The following is a 20,095-nucleotide window of genomic DNA, read 5'->3' on the forward strand; positions in this document are numbered from 1 at the left end:
GCAGACGGACAAGCCTGGATAGGCTGCAGAAGAGTTCTTCCTTGTCAAAAGATAATGGTGCATGAGATAAGAAGAGTTATTGGCTTCAAATCTACAGTCCAATAGGGTAAATTAATGTCATCTGACTGCATTTACCACAGAGGAGGGACAAGTAGGTATCTGTTTGAGATGTGAAATGCTCTGTTGTTTGCAGAGATGTCCTGATGTCTGATGCTACTTTGTGCAATTAGACATAAGTGTAGAAATTATGAGAATATAAGATTTGGCTGAGACTGAACGAAAGGCCTGGCCTTTGAGGGGGACGACAGATTTAGCCTGTTGGAGCAGACCTTTAGTCTGTCTGAAATGTGCTTTTTATGTCATATGGGCACGTTATTAATATAACACTTTATAATTATAATGAAAAAGTCTGTTGTTTGATGCAATAAATCCCAAATTTAACAGATCAAGTGCAATGCACCTCTAACCAAAACACCAGACACAAGCTAGCCAGTTATTACCACCTAATTCTTTCACTTCTCTTTATCTTAACTGAATGCATGAGAGTAAAACATGAACCTGGATACTGCATGGCATCATTAGCGTTTTCATTTTTTCCACCTTGTTAATAATGAGGTTTTATTCTTCTGTCTCTCGTTACTCTCGTCCTCCAGCACACAGAGTCTAGGAGTCACTCATTAAAATATCACCATATTACTGTTTTCCTTTCCATCATCCTGTGGTGTCTCTCCCTCTATCTGTTTCCCAGAGGAGTTTGGGAAAGGAGAAGAGGAAATGCCAACGCCGACAGAGGAAACGAGATTCCAGCGAGGATATCGATAGCAAGTCCTTCTTTCTGTCTCTCTTTCTTCTCTAAACAGGACGTTCACATCCACGCCCATCATCATCATCACCACCACCACCACCACCACCACCACCATCCCTGTCTGACACCCTCCTCAAAACAGCAACAACGGATTCAGCGACTTCCTGCTGGAGGAGGAAGTCATATTAGGGTTTAGTCTACGATGACGTCAGCCTCTCTTGTTAGATAACACTACTCGGTGTAGGCTTTCTGCCAAAACACTTAAAGGTCCATGAGTGTGGTGTATTTAGAAGTCAGCTAATTGAGGTAATTTTCTAATTAGCGCTAAATAGTGCAGCTGAGGCTGATGGGAATGCCGTTCGTTTTTCAGGTATTTGGCAACAAACAAAATTTTGACTTGACTTGAATACGGTCACAATGACCCCTTCTCTTCCTGAGTTATGGCCACAAAACAATGATGTCATAGTGAAGTTGACCTTTGACCTTTTGAATATAAAATGACATCACTTTTGAGACAGTTGTGTAAATTTGTGTCATAATCAGCTTATGAATTCTGGAGTCACGCCCAAAACGTCGACCACCAAAATCTGATCAGAGTTCATTCTAAAGTCCGGGTGAATGTTTGTGCCAAATTTTTTTTAAAGATTTGAGAAAAAGTCACCAAAGGCGGTACGGTACTGAAAAGCACTTTATCCTTCTTACCGACAGCTTCCTGCCAATACTTCCTGTTTCTTTGATCGCTTGCTCTTATCTTCCGTTTCCCACCTCAAAATATTTCACATATTCTCTCCCGACCTTGATCACAGAACAAGGAATAAAGAGCAGCAACAGAGACCAGAGGAAAGACAGAGAACAGAAGCGAGAGCATGTATAAAACTCATGTCGACAGAATTACAAATAATAAAAGGTGATTCATGTTTTCTGCCTCCTGCAATTTAAAAGACGGGCTGTTATCTCGTCTCCCAAAGGTCCTTAAATCAACTCGGCGAGTCGATAGAACAAAGAGATGATCTTATTTTGAAGAAGACTTTGGGGAATCTGGCTCGGGGAAAAAATATATCAAAGCACTTTTTCAGTGATCACATTCTCATACTGCTGTCCCAGAAACAAAATATAAAAGTTATCTTATTGCATTTTAATTCAACATAATAACGCATGTGTTAGTGCATCTCATTCCTGTTCAAAGAGCCTTTGTGTGATTCCAAAAATATGCACTATGAAATACAGCAGACGCAGAATGCACTGTGTGTGTCTGCTGGTAAAGACATATCTTGCACATATTTCTTTTCACTCTGATATTCTGATGATACATCTTTATGTGTTTGCCTTTACATGAGATTATACTTGCATTTTGCACTTTGTATTTATGCAAATGCCAATACAACAATACAAGGTCGGGGTTGACAGATGGGGTCAACATTTCACATTTTAGCACAGGTGACCACAGTTTGTTGCTATGGACAGTCAATACTCCTGAGGTACTCATTGGCTCTTTAGCTCTTAAACGCTCCGCCATGTCCACCTGCTAGTTGCTAACTTTGTCTGTTTGGTGCTTGATGTTGGGAAGGAAGCATATAGCAGCTTTTTCACTGTATATAACTGCCTGCTGTTGCTGGAAACAAGCTTTATAAGAGTGGAGTTGCAGACTGAAATATCTAAAACTGACAGTCTCACTAAAGTCCAGACAATTGCAGAGCTGGGTGATAATTCAAATTTGCACCATAACTAAAAAGGACTAAAATACAGACCCACAATGCACCATCAGGAAAGAAGGTCAGATTAATGGATTAGGGGAGAAGAGGAAGAGGAGGAAAGAATCTGCTGATGCAGCCTCTATTAAAGCATCACATAGTTTCTGCTGTAGCACTGTGCCACCTTTGGCCAAAGATGGGTGAGGTGTTAAATTATGACCCCAACCAGAACACCGGGCAGCTGTCACAAATGTTATTCTATCATTATTAGATAAGGAGTGAACGTCCCTGCTAACCCGTCTGCAACACAGACATTCTTCATCATGCATTCGCTGAATTCTTACATGTAATGACTGCTCTGTGAGGTCTGCACAAACACACTGAAAAACAAATCTAAAAATACAAACACCTGCTGCTGTGCCTCTTAGAGGACGTACTGGAATCAATCGTTAATCAGCCGCAGGTTCGTTTGTTCTTGTCTCGTTCTCACTCCCCCCAGAGGACAGCGGGGAGCGAGAGAAGTCTGCCTTTTCAGGAGACGTGATGTAACCACCATCTGCTTTTGGGGCGCTCATAGAGAATGCCCATGTGCAGGGTGCAGAATGCTGCGCTATGCCTAAGCAGTAAAATTTTGTGCATTGACCCTTTAAAAGAGCAAACAGCATACAAGCCAGACTGACCTCTGCACTGTAGACATACCACAGTAATACAGAGCTGATGAGATTACACACGCACGCACACACACTCACTCACACACACAGATCATCTTTAAAGCGCTCACAGGTCGTGACCTTTACTAATATAAACAGATTTAAAATGAATATCTGTCTATACACACGCTCATAAATCCCACAGTTCTGAACATTTCTACACATGATGAAAAAAAGCTCTGAAATCCCCTCAAATTATGATGTTCAATTAAGTTCTGTACTGATTTAGGCATGCCATCCAATATTGCTTTTCTGAACAGTTCACTTAAAATCATAGCTGGGATGAACAGAACCAGTGTTACTGTTTCTTTCAGAAGTCATGCTGTTAGCGGTTGAATGATGCTCATTTGATGCAGGTCGCTGTGTTTGAGGTTCAAGTGAGAAATGCTGTGCAGTCACGCTTATTTCAGCTCAAGAAAATCTCCAAAATCAGGTCATTCTTGCATAAAACTGATTGACATTAAAGGAAGAGATCTGTTTTTTTGATGCTGGGGAACACAAAATGAGCGATTATGACAGCAGGAACAACAAAACAGAGTGTACAGGAGAAGGACGGGCTGAAAGACGGAGACGGGAAACTTCTCTACCGGCTGTTTGGTTTGGTCATTTATTTGTAGGTATTTAGTCTATCTGGAGTATTTAGCCGTGGGCCGGTGCAGTGCGTGGAATGTTGTTTACTGTTGGGAAAGCATAGTGCCAAAGGAAAGAGCTGTCCGACGAGAGGGTGAGCAGTGAAAATACTCTAAAACCAGCATGTATTTAAACTGATATTAGTTACTTTAGCTTGGCCTTTTTTTAGGTGGTTAAAATCCATTTTGCCCGTCCACAGCAGTGCATGCTGTGCTCCTGTCTGCCTCTTCCACCATTTACTCTAGCTAATACACCGACTATGAATAAGCAGCTCATACAACCCGACATCAAAAACCCCACTCCCTCCCTTTGAATCATACTTTTCACGTCTTTCCACCTGGTCCGCTGAACCGCACTTCATGCTGGTATCAGCCAGAGCTCCCTTCACCGACTGCAGCCGGTGCAGAACGCTGCTGCATGAATTTTAACAGGCGGCACGAACATTGATTTAACTTCTACTGATCAGTTTTAAAGTGTTAAGTGGCCTCGCTCCAAATTACATCGAGGATTTATTAACTAGCTGAGATCAGACATGTTACATCATTAACTGAAAAAACCTTTCAGAAGGAAGGAACATATAATGTGCTGCTGGTTTAAATCAACCTTCTCCTGCTATTTTAACATTTTGAACGTTATTTTATCCCCTGGCCTGGTGTTTTATGTTCTTGATCCTGTGATGCATTCATTGGTTTCTGTTCTTCAATGCTGTTTTTTTTCTGTAAAGCACCTTGTTAAGAAAAGTGCTTTATAAATAAAATATAATCATTTATTATGATATGCAGCAACCCTAAATCATCTACACTCGAGGAGAGTAAAGTCAAACACCTACATGTGTTCATTCTTTTAATTTACTGTTTTTTGTAACAGGGTGAATCAACATTACTAAACTTCACTTTGAATCTGCCGAGGCCATTTTTCATCCACAGACAGATATTATGGAGCGAACGAGGTCAACAACCGAGACGATAAGAAAAGTTTGTTGTTGTTTTTCAAAAGTTTAGGCACAAAAAACAGTTTTAGGGAAAGGCAGTGACAGGTAAAAGAATATACTTCCTATTCGCGGGGACGTGAACGGAGATTCAGCGTCAAAGCCGAATGTTTCGTACATTATCTCCACGTTGACTTCTCAGAGACAACAGTCATTAATCACACTTCCACCTTCAAAACAAGCGGCGAAATAGGAAACCGGCGCACAGAGTAATTAGAAAGTGCCTGACGTTATAAGGTGTCACCGATGACAGAACTCAAAAGGTAAAAGGAAGTGTCGCCGTGGTGACAGCTCTGACCCCGATGACCCCGGACACAGGCATCCATCTGAGGATGAAAGGGGTGTTGGGATGTGGGTACAATTTTGGGGCGGGCGGGGGATTCCTCTCCAGGGAAATGACAGGAAATGTGGAAAATGCCAACCAGGGCTTTGATGAAGGAGCCCTGCTGTCGCTGACATCCTCTGAACAGACGCTGTCATGTTCAGGTGTCACGCTGTCAGGTGACACCTTCAATGTACAGAATTCACAGCTCATTATAAAATTTCTCGTCTATATTTCATTCTTAAACTGCTTTTTCTACTTCAGCTTAGAGATTTCCTTCATTTCCAAAAACTACTTCAGGGACCTTAGCTTGTGTTCTGAATCTGTGTGAATGAAACGACTCTCTGGTGAGTTCTCCTCCTCCTCCCTCTTCATCTTTGACAAGCTGCCTGCTGCTTGTGTAACTGCATTAAGTCACATTAAGAAGTGGATTTTTGGACAGATAACATTAACTTCAAATGGCAAATCTTCTTAAAACCAAGAAAACTGCTCGCAGCAGAGTTTAGGAAGCGCAGCACGGAGCTGGATTTGAAACGTGACGTCAAACAGCGAGTCCATGGAAAGTCTTTTCTTACTTCATTTTCAAGGTACCTCAATCCTAGAAGAAATAATACATGAAACATAAGTAGAGTCAGTTTAGTTTATACAGTCTTCTTAAAAATTGTAATACGAGTTTGATAAAAAAAAAAAATCAATATGTGGGCGCCTTATGTGCAAAGCTGAAGTTTGCAGTGATTAGCCTAGCTTAGCATAAAGAGTGTTCCCAGCATCCCTTTAAACCTGAAAGGTGGCCTGGAGAGGTTTGCAGCTTACTCCTTTAGTGGTCCAGCTTTGGCACGACCCACTTCTTTCCCTTCATATCAGTGCTGACCTCAAAAATCCAGTTTTGGATGATAGGAATCTATTGTTACTGCTGTCAGTGTGATCTGATCGCTCTTTTCTTAATGAAGCAAACTGCTCAGAGTTGTCTTCCGAGCGTAGAAGCAGGAAGTAACTCGAGATGGATATTCAGCGCAGTTTTCTTTCCACATTTACTTTTCAGAACTTCTTCATCTTTCACTGCTTCACGCTCGTGAACTGCAGGTCAGGTGGAGGGATGTAACCAAATACTTTTTCGAGGTACCTGTACTTGAGTATGCAACTATCTACTCTTACTCCACCACACCTCAGAGGAAAATATTGTACTTTCTACGATGTTGCATTTGTCCGACAGTTTTAGTAGCGAGCTACTTTTCAGATTACAATTTGAAATGTCCTTACAAACCCTTCCTGAATACTCGCTCCACCACCGCCTGGCGAGGCTCTGTGACCGAACCCTTGAAGCTACTCGGCTAAGCTGCTGCGAGGATCTCAGGGAGTGTCAGAGACAGCCTGCAGTGTGAGATCCAGGTCCAGAACGATCCCCCAGTAAATCAGGCAGACGCTGACGTTTGTGGCCGACCAGCAGAAGATCCATCATGAGGTCTAAGCGCTGACTTGCACGCAGATGCACACGGGCGCGTAGAGGAAGATGGATGCGTGCAGACAGACAGAACGACAGTGCCTCTCTTTACCTTGCACTGTTTTTCCACATGTGAGTTAAGAAGATCGAGGGGCAACACAGAGATGCCAACAGTAATATCAGTTAGTTACAATTTAAAGGTAGACACACACATAAAAAAAAATGTCTGGCTGTCTTATGACTTAATTTCTGACTCACTTCATATAATATAAACACAAAGAAACAGTGAGTCCATGTTTCCACTGTTTTCTTTCTCCTCGCCTCAGACTTCCATGGCTGAGCAGTGGGAATCCTGCGGTTTTCCTGTCATTATTCAATAAAGGTCTTCCCAGGACAGAGGAATGGATGCAGAAATCGCGCACTCACCTCCGCGAACGTGAAAATGTGGCTCTGTCGTGACTGCGCCATGCGTCCGCCAACACATGCGCGCTCACGTCACAAACACACAACCGCAGATGTTATCCATCCTTTCCAGAGCAGAGCGTGATTACTGTCTCTTCAGCTGCTGATTAACAATCATCTCGACCACATCCCCGACTCTGCACGCTGGTAGTTGCTCTGATCGCTCATCTTATTTTCCTTTTTTTTTTACAGAAGCAACAGCGAAGAATTTTAACAAGCCAAAGCACTAAATGATCTTAATATATCTGCGGTGGAAACACCAACAATGCTGGGATTTACGGCTTTTTTTTCCCCCTCTGGCCTGAATAAAAGCTCTTTGCCAGAAGTGGATAAAGCTTTCATACACTCAGAGTAAATGCATCACATCGCATTCACCTTCCAGAATAAGTGAGTGAGTATCAGCAGTAAAATCTGCACAAGTATCAACAGCAGAACAACAGAACGGACCGTGAAGGAAAATGTTTAGATTTGCCGTCAGATGAAAAAGGAGATCAAGAAAAGACGGCAGTTAAAAGACAAGAGACTAAAAGGAAGATGTGGACAGAAATTAATAAGGATTATATCGTTAATATTTTATAAGCTTAAAGAATAAGGCTGGTGTTCTATAATTTATTTAGCGAGAGTGAATCGAGTGAAAAGAGCAAACCGAAGGCCGGTCTCAATACTTTCTGACTTTCCTGCAGCTTCCCACTCGGCCCCAAGACCACAGCTTCATCCGTAGAACATAAATCTTTCGAGTTGGCATCATAAAAATGTAGATTTATCTTTGAAGACAGGTGGACGCTGCAGTTTTTAGACTAAAGCTGGAGGACGTGTGGTGTTTGTGGGCTGCAGGATGGAGTACATGGGATTTGACTCATAGTAAATAATGCATTATTAGTTCATAAGATTAAAGGAAAATCCAGCAGCTTGTTGTACCGTTTGTTAATAGTTGTAGGAGTATTTGGGCTCTGTGGCACAGAGGAATATGATGCATCAGGTGATAAAAATATTAAATATTGTCAGCTTTACCGTTTTATCTGTGTTACGAGTGTAAAATCTTGAAGTTAGAAACTGCAGTGGAGTAAAACATGAAACCAGTGAGTGCTTTTTTTTAATATAAGCTAAATAACTCTATCGTGCAGCAACGCAACTGGCAAGCATTATCATTATCTGCAAATTCTGTTACTGAAAAACAAACATAACTGACGATGGACACACAATCGCTGAAGGTTTTCTAGCATGGCACAGTTTTCTGCTCTGTCAGGCTGCCACTGCTGTGAATCCCAAAGACGAACTCTGCTCTCCATGTGGTGAGAAAATCCTCTCGGAGAAAACGAGCTGGAATAATAATAACAATAAAAACTTGAGCCTTAAACTCAAGCGGTTTAACCTTCCATGCAGAGTACAGAATCTTCCAGATACAAGAGCAAAAACACTTCCTTAGATCACGCTTACAATATTGCAATGGCCACAAAAATGCAGGTTTAGATCATGCGTTCAGATTAAATGCACGCAAAAGTCACAAATGTTCTGCAGCCACAACTCAACAAGAGCCCAACTGATACACCAGCATGGCATTTTTGATCTTAGATATATTGGTATCAGCGAATACTGCGTGAGCCAACAGTGGAAGAAGTACTCAGATCTTTAAATTGATTATTAGTAGCAATACCACAGTGTAAAAACACTCCACAAGTAAAAGTCTTGCATTTAAAACCTTACTAAAGTACAAGTATTATCAGTAAAATGTACTTCACACAATCAGTGTTTTACTATTATATCTGATGTTTATGAATTCAAACTGTGTCTCACATTAGTAAAAGTCCTCATTTTGCAGAACAGCCCATTCCAGAATCACGGATATTGTATTTCTGGATCACAATTATTGATGCATTCATGTGTAAACATCACTTTAATGTTGCAGCTGTTGAAGGTGGAGGTCACTGCAGATACTTCGTACACTGCTGTGTAGCTTGACCTCCAACAACATATCATGATTTATTAGTCCACTTAGAAGTGGTATCAATTATCTCAATCTGCAGCAGGAACTTAAATTATCCAATAAATGCAGTGGAGTAAAACGTACAACATCAACCTCCAAAATGTATTGGAAATACATACTAACGAATCATCCCCAGTTAAGTTGAATTGCATGCATTCTTTATTTTTAGTGCCATCTAGACCCTTAAAGTTCAACACAGAGGACCACTTTCCTCTGTCCCCAAACCGGCAATATTACACTGACACACTCTGTTCAATAAAAAAAAAATTATGAACAGAGTAATTACTGGACGCTTACGTTCAGAGTCCATTAACAGACACCGGCACATCAGCTCTCCAGCTGGGAAGTACCCACTGTACGCTGGTTATATAACTCTGAGCATGACTGATGGGAGATTACACACTGTTTATGAGGACACCCTGAAGGTACGGGCACTCGCTCAAACCACTGCAGCCAAACACACACACACGCACACACACACACACACACGGAAGACTGCATGCACCAGATGCCACAGAAACCTTGAAGGCATCACCAGAGAGAGGAACAGAAAGCACAAGTGGAGAGAACTGATTCATATAAAGGTTAAAAGACAAGTGCTATTTTTGTGTCCGTCAGCAGTGTAAAAATATGGAAAACTGGCTGGAGATGTATAACAGCGTGGCTGGAAATCGAACGCACATGTCTGAATTTGCACTGGAAATGAAAATGTACTAAAAATGGAGCTCAAAAACAGGAGCCCCTTCATCCCACATACAGCCTCTAAAAAACATTTAAACAGCAGCTCAGGTGTTTCAACCTCAGTGACATTTAGGAAACAGCTGAAATGTGAGGACAGGGAACAGAGAGGCACAGCATGAGCCAATAAAAAGTATGAACCAGCATCAGGTTCATTCTGGATAATATTAAAAGTCATATCTCTCTCACTCACTCACTCACATTATTGCAGTTTTCATGAGAATCCATGACTGAAGTAAGCATCTACTACAGTGGATCTAAGATTTGATCATTTTGTTATTTTATTAACATTCAGCAACTACATATCCCATGAGTCTTTGCCACCGACATGCTGTCAAAGTTTAATGAGACTTGAATGCTAACAAAATAGCATGAAGCCAGACAGGTCTGCTCCATTTCATTAATCATTCATATTTAATCTGTATTTAAAAGCTAGTGCTGGCAAAATTAATTCAATTTTTTTTCCTTATTGTCAACAAACCCCATAAAAACACCAAAAGTACAAACAAGTATCATCTGTGTAGCCAAAGCCTAATATATCTTATTCCTCTGTGTCATAGAGCTCCATTATTTTCCAGAAACAATTAAAAACACTTTCGCACTGGCTGACATGTTCCTTCACCACCGTGAACACTCATACTGTAATTCATTCTGACTCAATCCTGCACACACCGTCCTGCTGCAGGAAATACTCATTAGAGGACTAAATGTGGATTCATCCGCCGCTGAAAATAGTCCCAACAAATGTTTGTCAAAACTACAGCCACCAGCTGTTTTTGCACCTTTCTAAATTTTATTTTTGCATTTTTTCATACTTTAAACTGCAGCTGCTGCACAGCAACAAATCATCTAAGTGATCTTTTCTTGTTTTAGGAAACTGCTGTTGGTTTTTGGTCTTTTCATGGGATTTGTTGACAATAATAAAAAGAAACACTGAATATTGAATGTTGCAGACTAAACAAAATCGGTCTCACAGACAAAACAGTACTAAAACATACAACAACACCTAAAGGACAGAAAGAAAAACTGCCAGTGAAGCTGTTTACCCCATAATTTCACATGAAGCCAGATGTATCAGTTTCCTTATTTTAAATTGTTTCTGTAAACTATTTCGAGCGGCAGGGGAGGGAAACACGAAAGGCTTCTTTCCCATCTCTGCACGAGTGTTAGGGACCGACAGCAAATATAAATGATCAATTCAAAATGTAAAAGTTTATAAAGACAGGGTTTCAAAGTTTACCCAGAAAACCAATGCATGCAAACAACAATTAGTTAAATATATGAATCTATAATTCAGTTTGTTTGTAATTCAGAACAGTTGTACAACGCGAGTCCTACCTTAGCAAGGCTGAATTTCATCGCGGCACACAGGGCTGAAGTCTTTCTTTTCATGCTTTCCTGACTGTGTGGTGGTAAAAACAGAAATGAACTCGGTAAGAAGTACAGTCGGAAACCTGAGAGAGGCTGGGGGTGACACTGAAGACGAGGCTGTGGTGGGATCCGATCCGAATCCAGCTGAGACGCATGTGGCTCCAGAGCCCGGGGTTGAAAACGAATACGCCATCTCTGAGGGAGTCACGCCCTCACGTTTCTTCTCAACATTAATCTCTGTCGTCCTCCTCCTCTCCATCATCCTCTAAATCTCCAACAGCTCCACCTTGCCCATTTTGTGCCTTCAACTTTATCTTTCCTCTTTCCCTCTTATGACATATGGTGCTCATTATTAGGCAAAGCATCCAAGATGTGAGGCAACGTCGTCAGCAGCAGCATCAATCATTGCACACGCAGGCTGCAGATCATTTGATTTCTTAACACTTCTTCTCCAAGTATGAGTACAAACCACAAAAACAGACGCATTTTGACGAATACGTCACACAGCGTGCAGTAAATTAGCTAAAAGCTAAATCAAATGCTATCATGTTTTAAAAAAAATACAACGTCCTGATGGAATTAGAGCACAAAATACTCCTCCCTGATGCATTTAGTGATGCAGTAATACCACTTTAGCCTCTTCATAAAACTAAAAAAAGAAAGTGACTGATCGTGAGGGAAACACGGAAAGACAAGAAAGTCTCAGGCTAGCCTAAAATGTAGCATCTTTAAATTGCAGAACAACGTAACAAATAACTTTTTCCTCTGTTTTTAACCTGTTTCCAGTAGTTTTATTTATTGTAGCATTTTTGGATTGTTTTACTGTTAAGCATATTGTAACCTGGTGCTGTAAGAGAGGAATGTGCATTACAGGCTCTTAAAGTCATGCAAGTATAAGTAGCAAAGTAAGACTGGAGTTCAACTTAAAAGCATTTCTCCTGAGGCAGAGCTGCTCAGATAATAATCTCGTTTTCTCTTTTAAAAACTACAGTATGCACACCAGCTAACTACCAAACCCAGCATCAACAGAGAGAGTCTGATCAGAGCTTGTGTAAACGTCTTTCCAGGTGAACATGTGCTCCCCTGTGCAGGCAAACATCAAACATGAGCATGATCTTGTGATGTGGGGATTTCTCATCTCTGTCTTTTTCTCTTTTATACTGTTTCACAGAAGAGAGGCACAGCAAACACGGTGAGATAGTCGTCATGTTGGCTTCCGTCTCTCTTATCTCTCGGTTGTTTTTATGAACATTAATCTAATTCAGTCAGGGGAGACAATTTCAGCGATGCAACGGCTTGCTGTTAACATGCAGGTTGCACCCGATTTAGATAACATCTTGATGGTGGTGGTGGTGATGCAGGTCGGTGGAGGCTATATCCTTGCTGAAGCCAGGAGCTGATCTAGTGGCCTGCAAGGTCAGACACGTGTTACCACCTTGGTCGAATAAACAGCCATTTCTCTCCACCGACCTCGCAACTTATCATTGGCCAAATCAGTAGCTGCTTCAGCAACGATAGTAGTTTTAATTTGGTTCCTTATTCTGCACCGTAGTGGAGGTGGTGATGATAAATTATACAAAAACACATTTCCTTACTCACAGCTGGTGTTACCTAATCATGAATATGGTTTTGGTGTTTGGTTTGGATTTCTCTTTTTCGCTCTTCACCTTTGAAACAGCAGCTGACAAAACAATCTCAGCTTAAAGTCCATTTCGTAGATATTCCAGGGCTTTCAGTCATATCACAAATCGTCATCAGCAGCTGGAGTCTGCTCAGGTGTCATGTATTGTAATCATCACAATTATATAGATACAGGACTTTAAAATGGAGAAGAATTCTGTCCCGTCAGCCACAGAAACCCTCAACAAGCTGCCTCATTCCACCTTAAAAAGCAACCGCAGCAAGACTGGTGGCTATCAAATCAAGTATCCTTTACCTGTAAAGGAGTTACTTGACATTTGATCACCTCACAAACACGACAACAGCATGAAAACCTACACCAGCAACCTAACAGGCGACAGCGTCAGGTGCAGAGGTCACAGCCGCCGCGTCCAGTGCATAAATCCGACCAAGTCTTTAACTTTAACGAGATTTGGCGACTTCGCGGAGCCAAACAGAGTTCCAGCCTCAGATCCACAAATCAAAATGACAAGCGAGAAATATGATTGAGCCAAACAAGCTGCACGTAACCGTGGCAGAGGCTGCGGAGACAGATGGGGTAACAGCAGAGAGAGGGAGAGGGGCTTCTGCTCAGAGCAAAACAAGAGATGGCAGATGGGCAGATGCACAAATAATAGTTTGAGAGAAAAGTGATGCAGCTGTCTGGTAATGTCTGACAGGAGGGAAAAACAGAGAGAGAGAGAAGAATTCATGCGATGAACATTAAGATTTAGCTGGACTCGGTTTTTGTCAGTCGCGGCCAAGTGACGACGCTTACAAAAATGCACCACGGTGTTACGACTCGATTCCAAAAAAAAGCTGCTGTGTAAAATACGGATAAAAACAGAAGACAATGTCCTCATTTCTGTGACTTCAGTCTGACTCGTCTTCAGCTCTTTGAAAGGATGGAAAACCAGGGGCTTCTCCCTAGAGCCATTTTGCACTGATGTTCAACAGTCACATTAATTCATGATAGAGGAGGCAGACACACAACAGAAAAGGCTGCAACACGGACATAAGACACTGGGAAATTTGGGAGATTTAGGAATCAGAAGACGACAGGTTGAGAGTGTGCTGAACATCACAGCTGGACACACATATTTCAGTCTTTGCAGGAAATGCAGAACTAAACATGAAAGCAAACAACTCCTCTGTGGGAAAACAGCCTGCATTTGAAAGTGGATCCTCTGAATCTGCACACTTACTCACTGTTTTCAGTCATGAGGAGAAACCTCTTGGCAGCCCCTTAGTGTTACCGCTCTGGTTCATATTCAATATAAACGACAGCACGTCCAAATGTAGCGCGACACGCCGGTGATACAACCCCCTGAAATCAGAGCTCACGTCTCAGCCTGCCAAGCCGATAATAGCTGTCGAACTTGTTGAGCGAGTCTGCAGTAAAATATCAGTTTATGTCTGACTTTCATTGGGAACACATCGCGACACAGATTAAATGTTTGAGCTGTCAATCCTCAGTGTGATGCTCTTTGTTGCCCTGCAGAAACACACACTTACTGTACACACACACACTGTAGAGTCTGAAAGGAGGTGACTTGGCTTAACAAACGGTGATCAGCTCACAAAAGGTGTTGTATCTCAATGTTATGTGTCACTTCCTCTCACGCTTCACACAATCCTCTCAGCTTTCAGCACTAATGCATGAGGTGATAACAACAACAATGACCCTTTTACATTGCATCAGACACAAGATGTGAACACTGACATATATAGATATAATCCCCTTGCTAGCAAACATTCATTTACTAACATTCATTTGTAGTTACGTGCCTGCCCACCTGATCAATAGAAATGCAATATTCACCCTCTTTTTAGCTCTGTTTTCAGTCTCCGCCAGCTCTTAAACAGCTTTGAAATCACACCCAGTCATTTCATCCACTGTTAATATCAAGAAGTGTTAATCAATGAGGCTTTAAAGTGATTTTGAGTCTGATTCTGCATGCTGGTGTTGACTTTGACATGTCACAGAGGTTAAACAGGCCACAGGGTGAATGCAATGGTGAGTTTGAGCGTTATTTGTACTGTGCTGTGTCACTATAAGATCAGTTAGCTAAAAATAATGAGGAAATATGAAGAGGAGAGTTTACAGGAAGCAGTGCAGACAAAATATCAAGCTGTGCAGCCGTTATAATTAGTGTAGATTTAGACTGTAATGAAGATAAATAGTCTGCACACGACTAGCTAACGTTAGCTAGCTCTGAACACTCCCAGGGCCCGGTAGCGGGACAACGCAGCTGCCCATTGATGTACACAACTGCTACATTAAAATTTGTGCTCACGCTGTAAGATTCTTCAAACCATTTCAAGACATAATCACACAGGTAGAAACAACGCCAACAACAAACCAAAAAACGCTAACAAAATTGAGGCAACTCACCGATGAAGTCTCATAGTAATCCAACAATCACACAACACTCGGCAAAAAACGGACTGGTGACACTGGTGAAGGTCCAGATGATCCAGTCTAGTAAAATAATTAGTCCAAAACACTTACATAATCCACAGAATCATGTTTTATCTCTAAAATTAGCCGGCAGACATGCTAATCTTCTACATTTCCTCTGTTTTAAATCCAGCAAGCGAAGGTGACATATTGGTTTCAAAATGGCCGCTGCACTCCGACCTGCAGCTTTAATGGAAATTGGCAAATCAGCCAATAATTGCATTGCCGCCACCTACTGGACTGGAGTGGTGGTGCAGTTGATAGGCAGGAAAAATGTTAAAATATTCTTGGTGCTCTGACATTAATTAGGTTGTTTACTTTCTGCATTCTGACCAGGAAGTGCCTGCCCCCCTTCTCCGATTGTGCAGATGACTGGCGCTTCATACAGCCAATAAGATTATGAAAACAAGTTTATGTCGCTTCGGAGGGTAATTTACAGTTAAATCACAGAATTCAGTGCAAACAGGGATATTACAAAGGGCTTCAAACCATTAATATTGTTAATGGCCTCAATATAAAGACATATAGCATAAACATAAGCAAGGATACCCGTGATTCTGACTGCTGGAGTCAAACATTCAGTGTGTTTTAGGGCTAATTCTGGAGGGATTTAACGTAAAGATGCCTCAGATTAAAATGACCTCATCAAATTCACTCAAAACATAGCCCAGAGTTATAATTAGATTATTTTACTGCGGCTTCAGATTCCACTTCTGCATTTAGGGAATAAATGTAGTCGACAGATGAGAAAAAGGGGAAGAATTACAAGATTCGGGAAATTTACTCCAGGTTTCCATGCAACCACGAAACAGTCGCCATCTGTCTTTACATTTGTAAGCAGAAGTAATCCTAATTTTCCTCTTGTCTATTCCAGTTTTAGGGAACACAGTTACTGTTTTTCCACCTTTGGCTGCGGCTGTGTTTCCTTTCCTTCCTGCATGTTTGTATATCAGACTTTAAAAAGCTCATTTCCACCACTTTGGCGGGCGGATACGCTCCGAGCCGAGGAACAGCTGATTGGATATTTCGGTTTCCTGGGACCACAGCTATGAAAGAAACACAACCTTGATTCCAAATCTGAACCAGGACATTTCTAACGTTCACAGGCCAAGTGAGGCAAAGTTATTATGCACAGAAATCACTTATGATTACCAGGAGAGACGTCCAGCTGAGTTTAACGGCTGCACCTAAAACACTGGTGGTCAAAAAATGCTGAATCAGAGACATTTAAATGGCAACAAACATGCTGCTCTTTTATCTTGAATGTTATGTTATGTTGTAATTTCATTTCTTTTCATGACTCAAGTGTATTTAAAAAGGTGAAATTTATTAAAATGAGCCAGTCTGAGCAGAAACAGCTGATATTCTTCTATAACTTCACACACAGATTCGCAGCCTGTCAGCAAGTTCCACACAAAATAAGAGAAACGGTTGCACGGCAACGAGAAACACTACACACACATGCACACACGCAGGCCCACGTGTTACCCACCACATAGTAGAAATGCATGTCTGGTCGAACGGGTCGATCTTCTATGCCCACAGCTGGAGGTGGAGGAGGTGGTGATGTGAGAGGAGTCGGTCCATCCAGCAGGAGCATCAGTCAGGAGTGTGTGTGTGTGTGTGCGTGTGTGTGTGTCCTCGTCCTCGCAGGTACTCCAAATAATCAGGATGTTCTTTTTTTAAAAAAAAAAGCCTCAATGAAACGTCTTCTTCTCCTCCGCTGCTTCTTCTCTTTTCTAGTGTTGCTGCTTTCTCTCTGCTCTCCTGCACTTGACATTACTCCTCCCTCCTCTCTCCTCCCCTCTTCCTCCTCCCCCCACATGACTTCAGTCACTCATCCCTCCCTTTTTCTGTTTTGGTTCCACTTCCTCTCTTTTTTCCCCTTCCAGTGCAATTTAATCTCCTGTCTCTGTTTCTGTTTTTTTTTTATTTCTTTACCCTCCTTGACTTCCGTGCTTTTCTAAATATCTTCATCTGAGAAACATCTTTTAATTAGAAAAGCGGGAGGATCTCATTTCTCCTCGCACTCTCTCTGCCTCTCTGTGTTGATTGCAGATTGCTGTCAGGACTTCCTGCGCTAGCCACGGCCACCACTGTGTGTGTGTTTGTGTATGTATGTGTGTGTGTGTGTGTGTGTGTGTGTGTGTGTGTCATAGATAACGTGGCATGCTCTCTGCTGTCAGAAACAGGAAGAGTGGAGCTTGGTAGTTTGGCCCCCCCCCCCCCTCTCTCTCTCTCTCTCTTTGTGTGTGTGTCCATATACATCAACCAGTTTAGCGAGAGATGTAATTAATTTCAGGCTTTTTATTAAGAAGCTGTTACAGGAATCACTCTGAACCAGCTCACACACACACACACACACACACACACACACACGTTGACCACCTTTAAAGTGCTCACAGTTCACGACCTTTCCTAATATCTATATGTGAACAGATTTTAAATCTGTTAACTCCACGTTATCTGTATTGTGCTCCCGTACATCGGCATTAAAGTGATGTCATCATTAATGTGATGTCATCATTAGTGTGATGGCTCAGCTTATATTTGTGCCCATTTCATTTCATTCTGCTCGCTCGGTTCAAATTTTTAACGACTGACATTGATGCTTTGTGATCAAAATTCATGCACCAGCAAATTCTCTCGTCCCTTTGAAATGGAAAAACTGGAGAACAATGACACACGATGCCCCAAAGTTTATATCACAGTCGCTGCTTGATTCTGGTCCTCAGGTCTCATTTTTCTTTTATTTGGGATTTTTAAAGCGTGTGCAAAACCTGGAGGTGTTGCTGTGAGTGATATTCAGTGGCGGCAGAAGCATTCAGATCCTTAAATCCAGTAAAAGCAGCAATGCTACACAGTGAAAATGCTGCAATTCAAGCAAAATACTGCATTCAAAACCTAACTAGAGTAAAAGAATACAAGTATGAGAAGTAAAAGTGTTGATGTTGCAGTAAAATGTTCCTGTCAGTGTTTTTCTATCATATCTGATGTTTGTGGATTAATATTACTGCTGCATTAATGCTGCAGATGTTTCAGGTTGAGCTCATTTCAACTACTTTATATCCTGTTGGCTTGTTTAATCTGCAGCGATGCATCATATTCTATAAGATCATCATATGTTTGCAGCGTGGCTGTCCCGTGAGAACCATGCATCTCTATGGCCTGCTTTTATCTTTGTGACGATGCATTTTCCAGCTGATCCAAGAGGCTTTTTAAACAGTTTATTTAGCTGAAGGAGTTTGTCAACATAAGGGATCACTTCATCCTGCAGTTCATCGGAAATGGCGGAGATACATGGTTTTCACTGAACAGGAAAGGTATAAAGAATTGCAATCTGAAAAGAAACTAGTAACTAAAGGTGGTAGACAAGTGTACAAAAAGTTGCATAAAATAAAAATAGTCAAGCAAAGCACAAGTACCCTAAATGTGTACTTAAGTTGGTTGGTTTTGCTTAAAATTCTGCATTAAATTAATACTGCTCAAGTCTAGTCTATGGTAACTTTGTGTGGTCAGGAACATTTGTGACCATTATGTCCTCACACACCTGCAGACTTTCAGGTGGAACTTGAAACTGAGCAACGCGGCTCTCCTCTTTGATCCACTGTGGTCTGTTTTAAGCGAAAGCTTCTGCTAAATAAATTAACTTGAAGCATGAATTCACTTTGTCAGTGCCGAAATGAAACAAGGATGTTGTCAAAAATCATTGTTTGTTCAATAAAGACAAAAGACAAAGACGGGATCTCATGTGTCTGTTTCATTTTCAGCATCCCACAAAAGGTTGCGCTGACTATAAAGGCCCACCAGGTGGCTCTAGAGCCCAAATGGAAAATAGTGATACAACAGAGGGTGAAAGACTGTGTGTGTGTGTGTGTGTGTGTGTGTGGTATGTGTGTGTGCTTCTAAATAGGAAGGATGCAATTTACTGAGAGGAAAGGATGTCATTACAGAGCTGGAACATGAAACACTTTGCAGAAGCGGACTTGATAGCCAACCTGAAAATACACAAACACACACACATACACATTTGGACTTGAAGACACACTACTTGTGAGGACCCTCATGGACCATAATGCATTGCTAGCCCCTAATCCTGACCTAAATATATAATGTCATTAACCCTCAAACTGCCCTTTGGTGAAGGGAGGATCAGCCAAAATGTCCTCACTTTTCAAAAATGTCCTCACAAACCATAATACTCTAATTGGTCCTTATGAAAACAAGAGGGCACGCACACACACACACACACACACACATGCACACACACGACTGAGACAGCTAATTGGGTGTTTTTGCGGTGAACACAGGGTCGCTGCGTCTTGGAGGTGAATGCAGCTGATTATGAAAACAAACATCATGTCTCAGCTACTACGACTCAAATAAAATGCTAAATAAAAAACAGACTCAGTGCTGATCTGGATTTCTGCTGTGAGGGTAAATTCCACCCACATATCCTCCAAGACAGTTCTACATGGTCACTCATTGACTTCCATCAACACTTGATCCGCTGCAGTTTGCACGTGGTTGTAAAGGATTCAAGCAGAAATCAGTGAAAGGACACAGATTAGCCAATAAACTAAAAACAAAGTCTCACAAACCACCTTCTGCTCTGTGAACACGCGGAGTCATTTCAAGCGAATAAGTAAATAACGATTAAACTTCGGATCAAGAGCTTTTAGCGTCTCGTGCTTCACTGTGTCGACTCAAACACCCAATTAACAGAAGTGCTGTTTCCTCTCCGGGGGGAACTCATTAATGCCGATTCAGAACGGGACCTTGAAGACGAGCCGGGCACAAACAAATAAAGCATTCTGGGTTTTTTTTTTTTAA

At 41.6% G+C, this 20,095-nt stretch overlaps 1 protein-coding gene across 1 annotated transcript in view; it reads right to left on the minus strand.

The window, feature by feature from the left end:
• The window catches only part of arhgap36 (Rho GTPase activating protein 36), a 58,790-nt gene extending 41,821 nt beyond the window's left edge, over nucleotides 1–16,969 (minus strand). Inside the window, exon 1 of the mRNA XM_041965195.1 lies at nucleotides 16,755–16,969. Coding sequence (XP_041821129.1) covers nucleotides 16,755–16,862 — 108 coding nt within the window. The 5' untranslated portion in view covers nucleotides 16,863–16,969. The remainder of the gene's footprint in view (nucleotides 1–16,754) is intronic.
• Between the last annotated feature and the right edge of the window lie 3,126 nt (nucleotides 16,970–20,095).

This window comes from Chelmon rostratus, chromosome 23 (genome assembly GCF_017976325.1).
Source record: "Chelmon rostratus isolate fCheRos1 chromosome 23, fCheRos1.pri, whole genome shotgun sequence".
NCBI classification, from domain to species: Eukaryota; Metazoa; Chordata; class Actinopteri; order Chaetodontiformes; family Chaetodontidae; genus Chelmon; species Chelmon rostratus.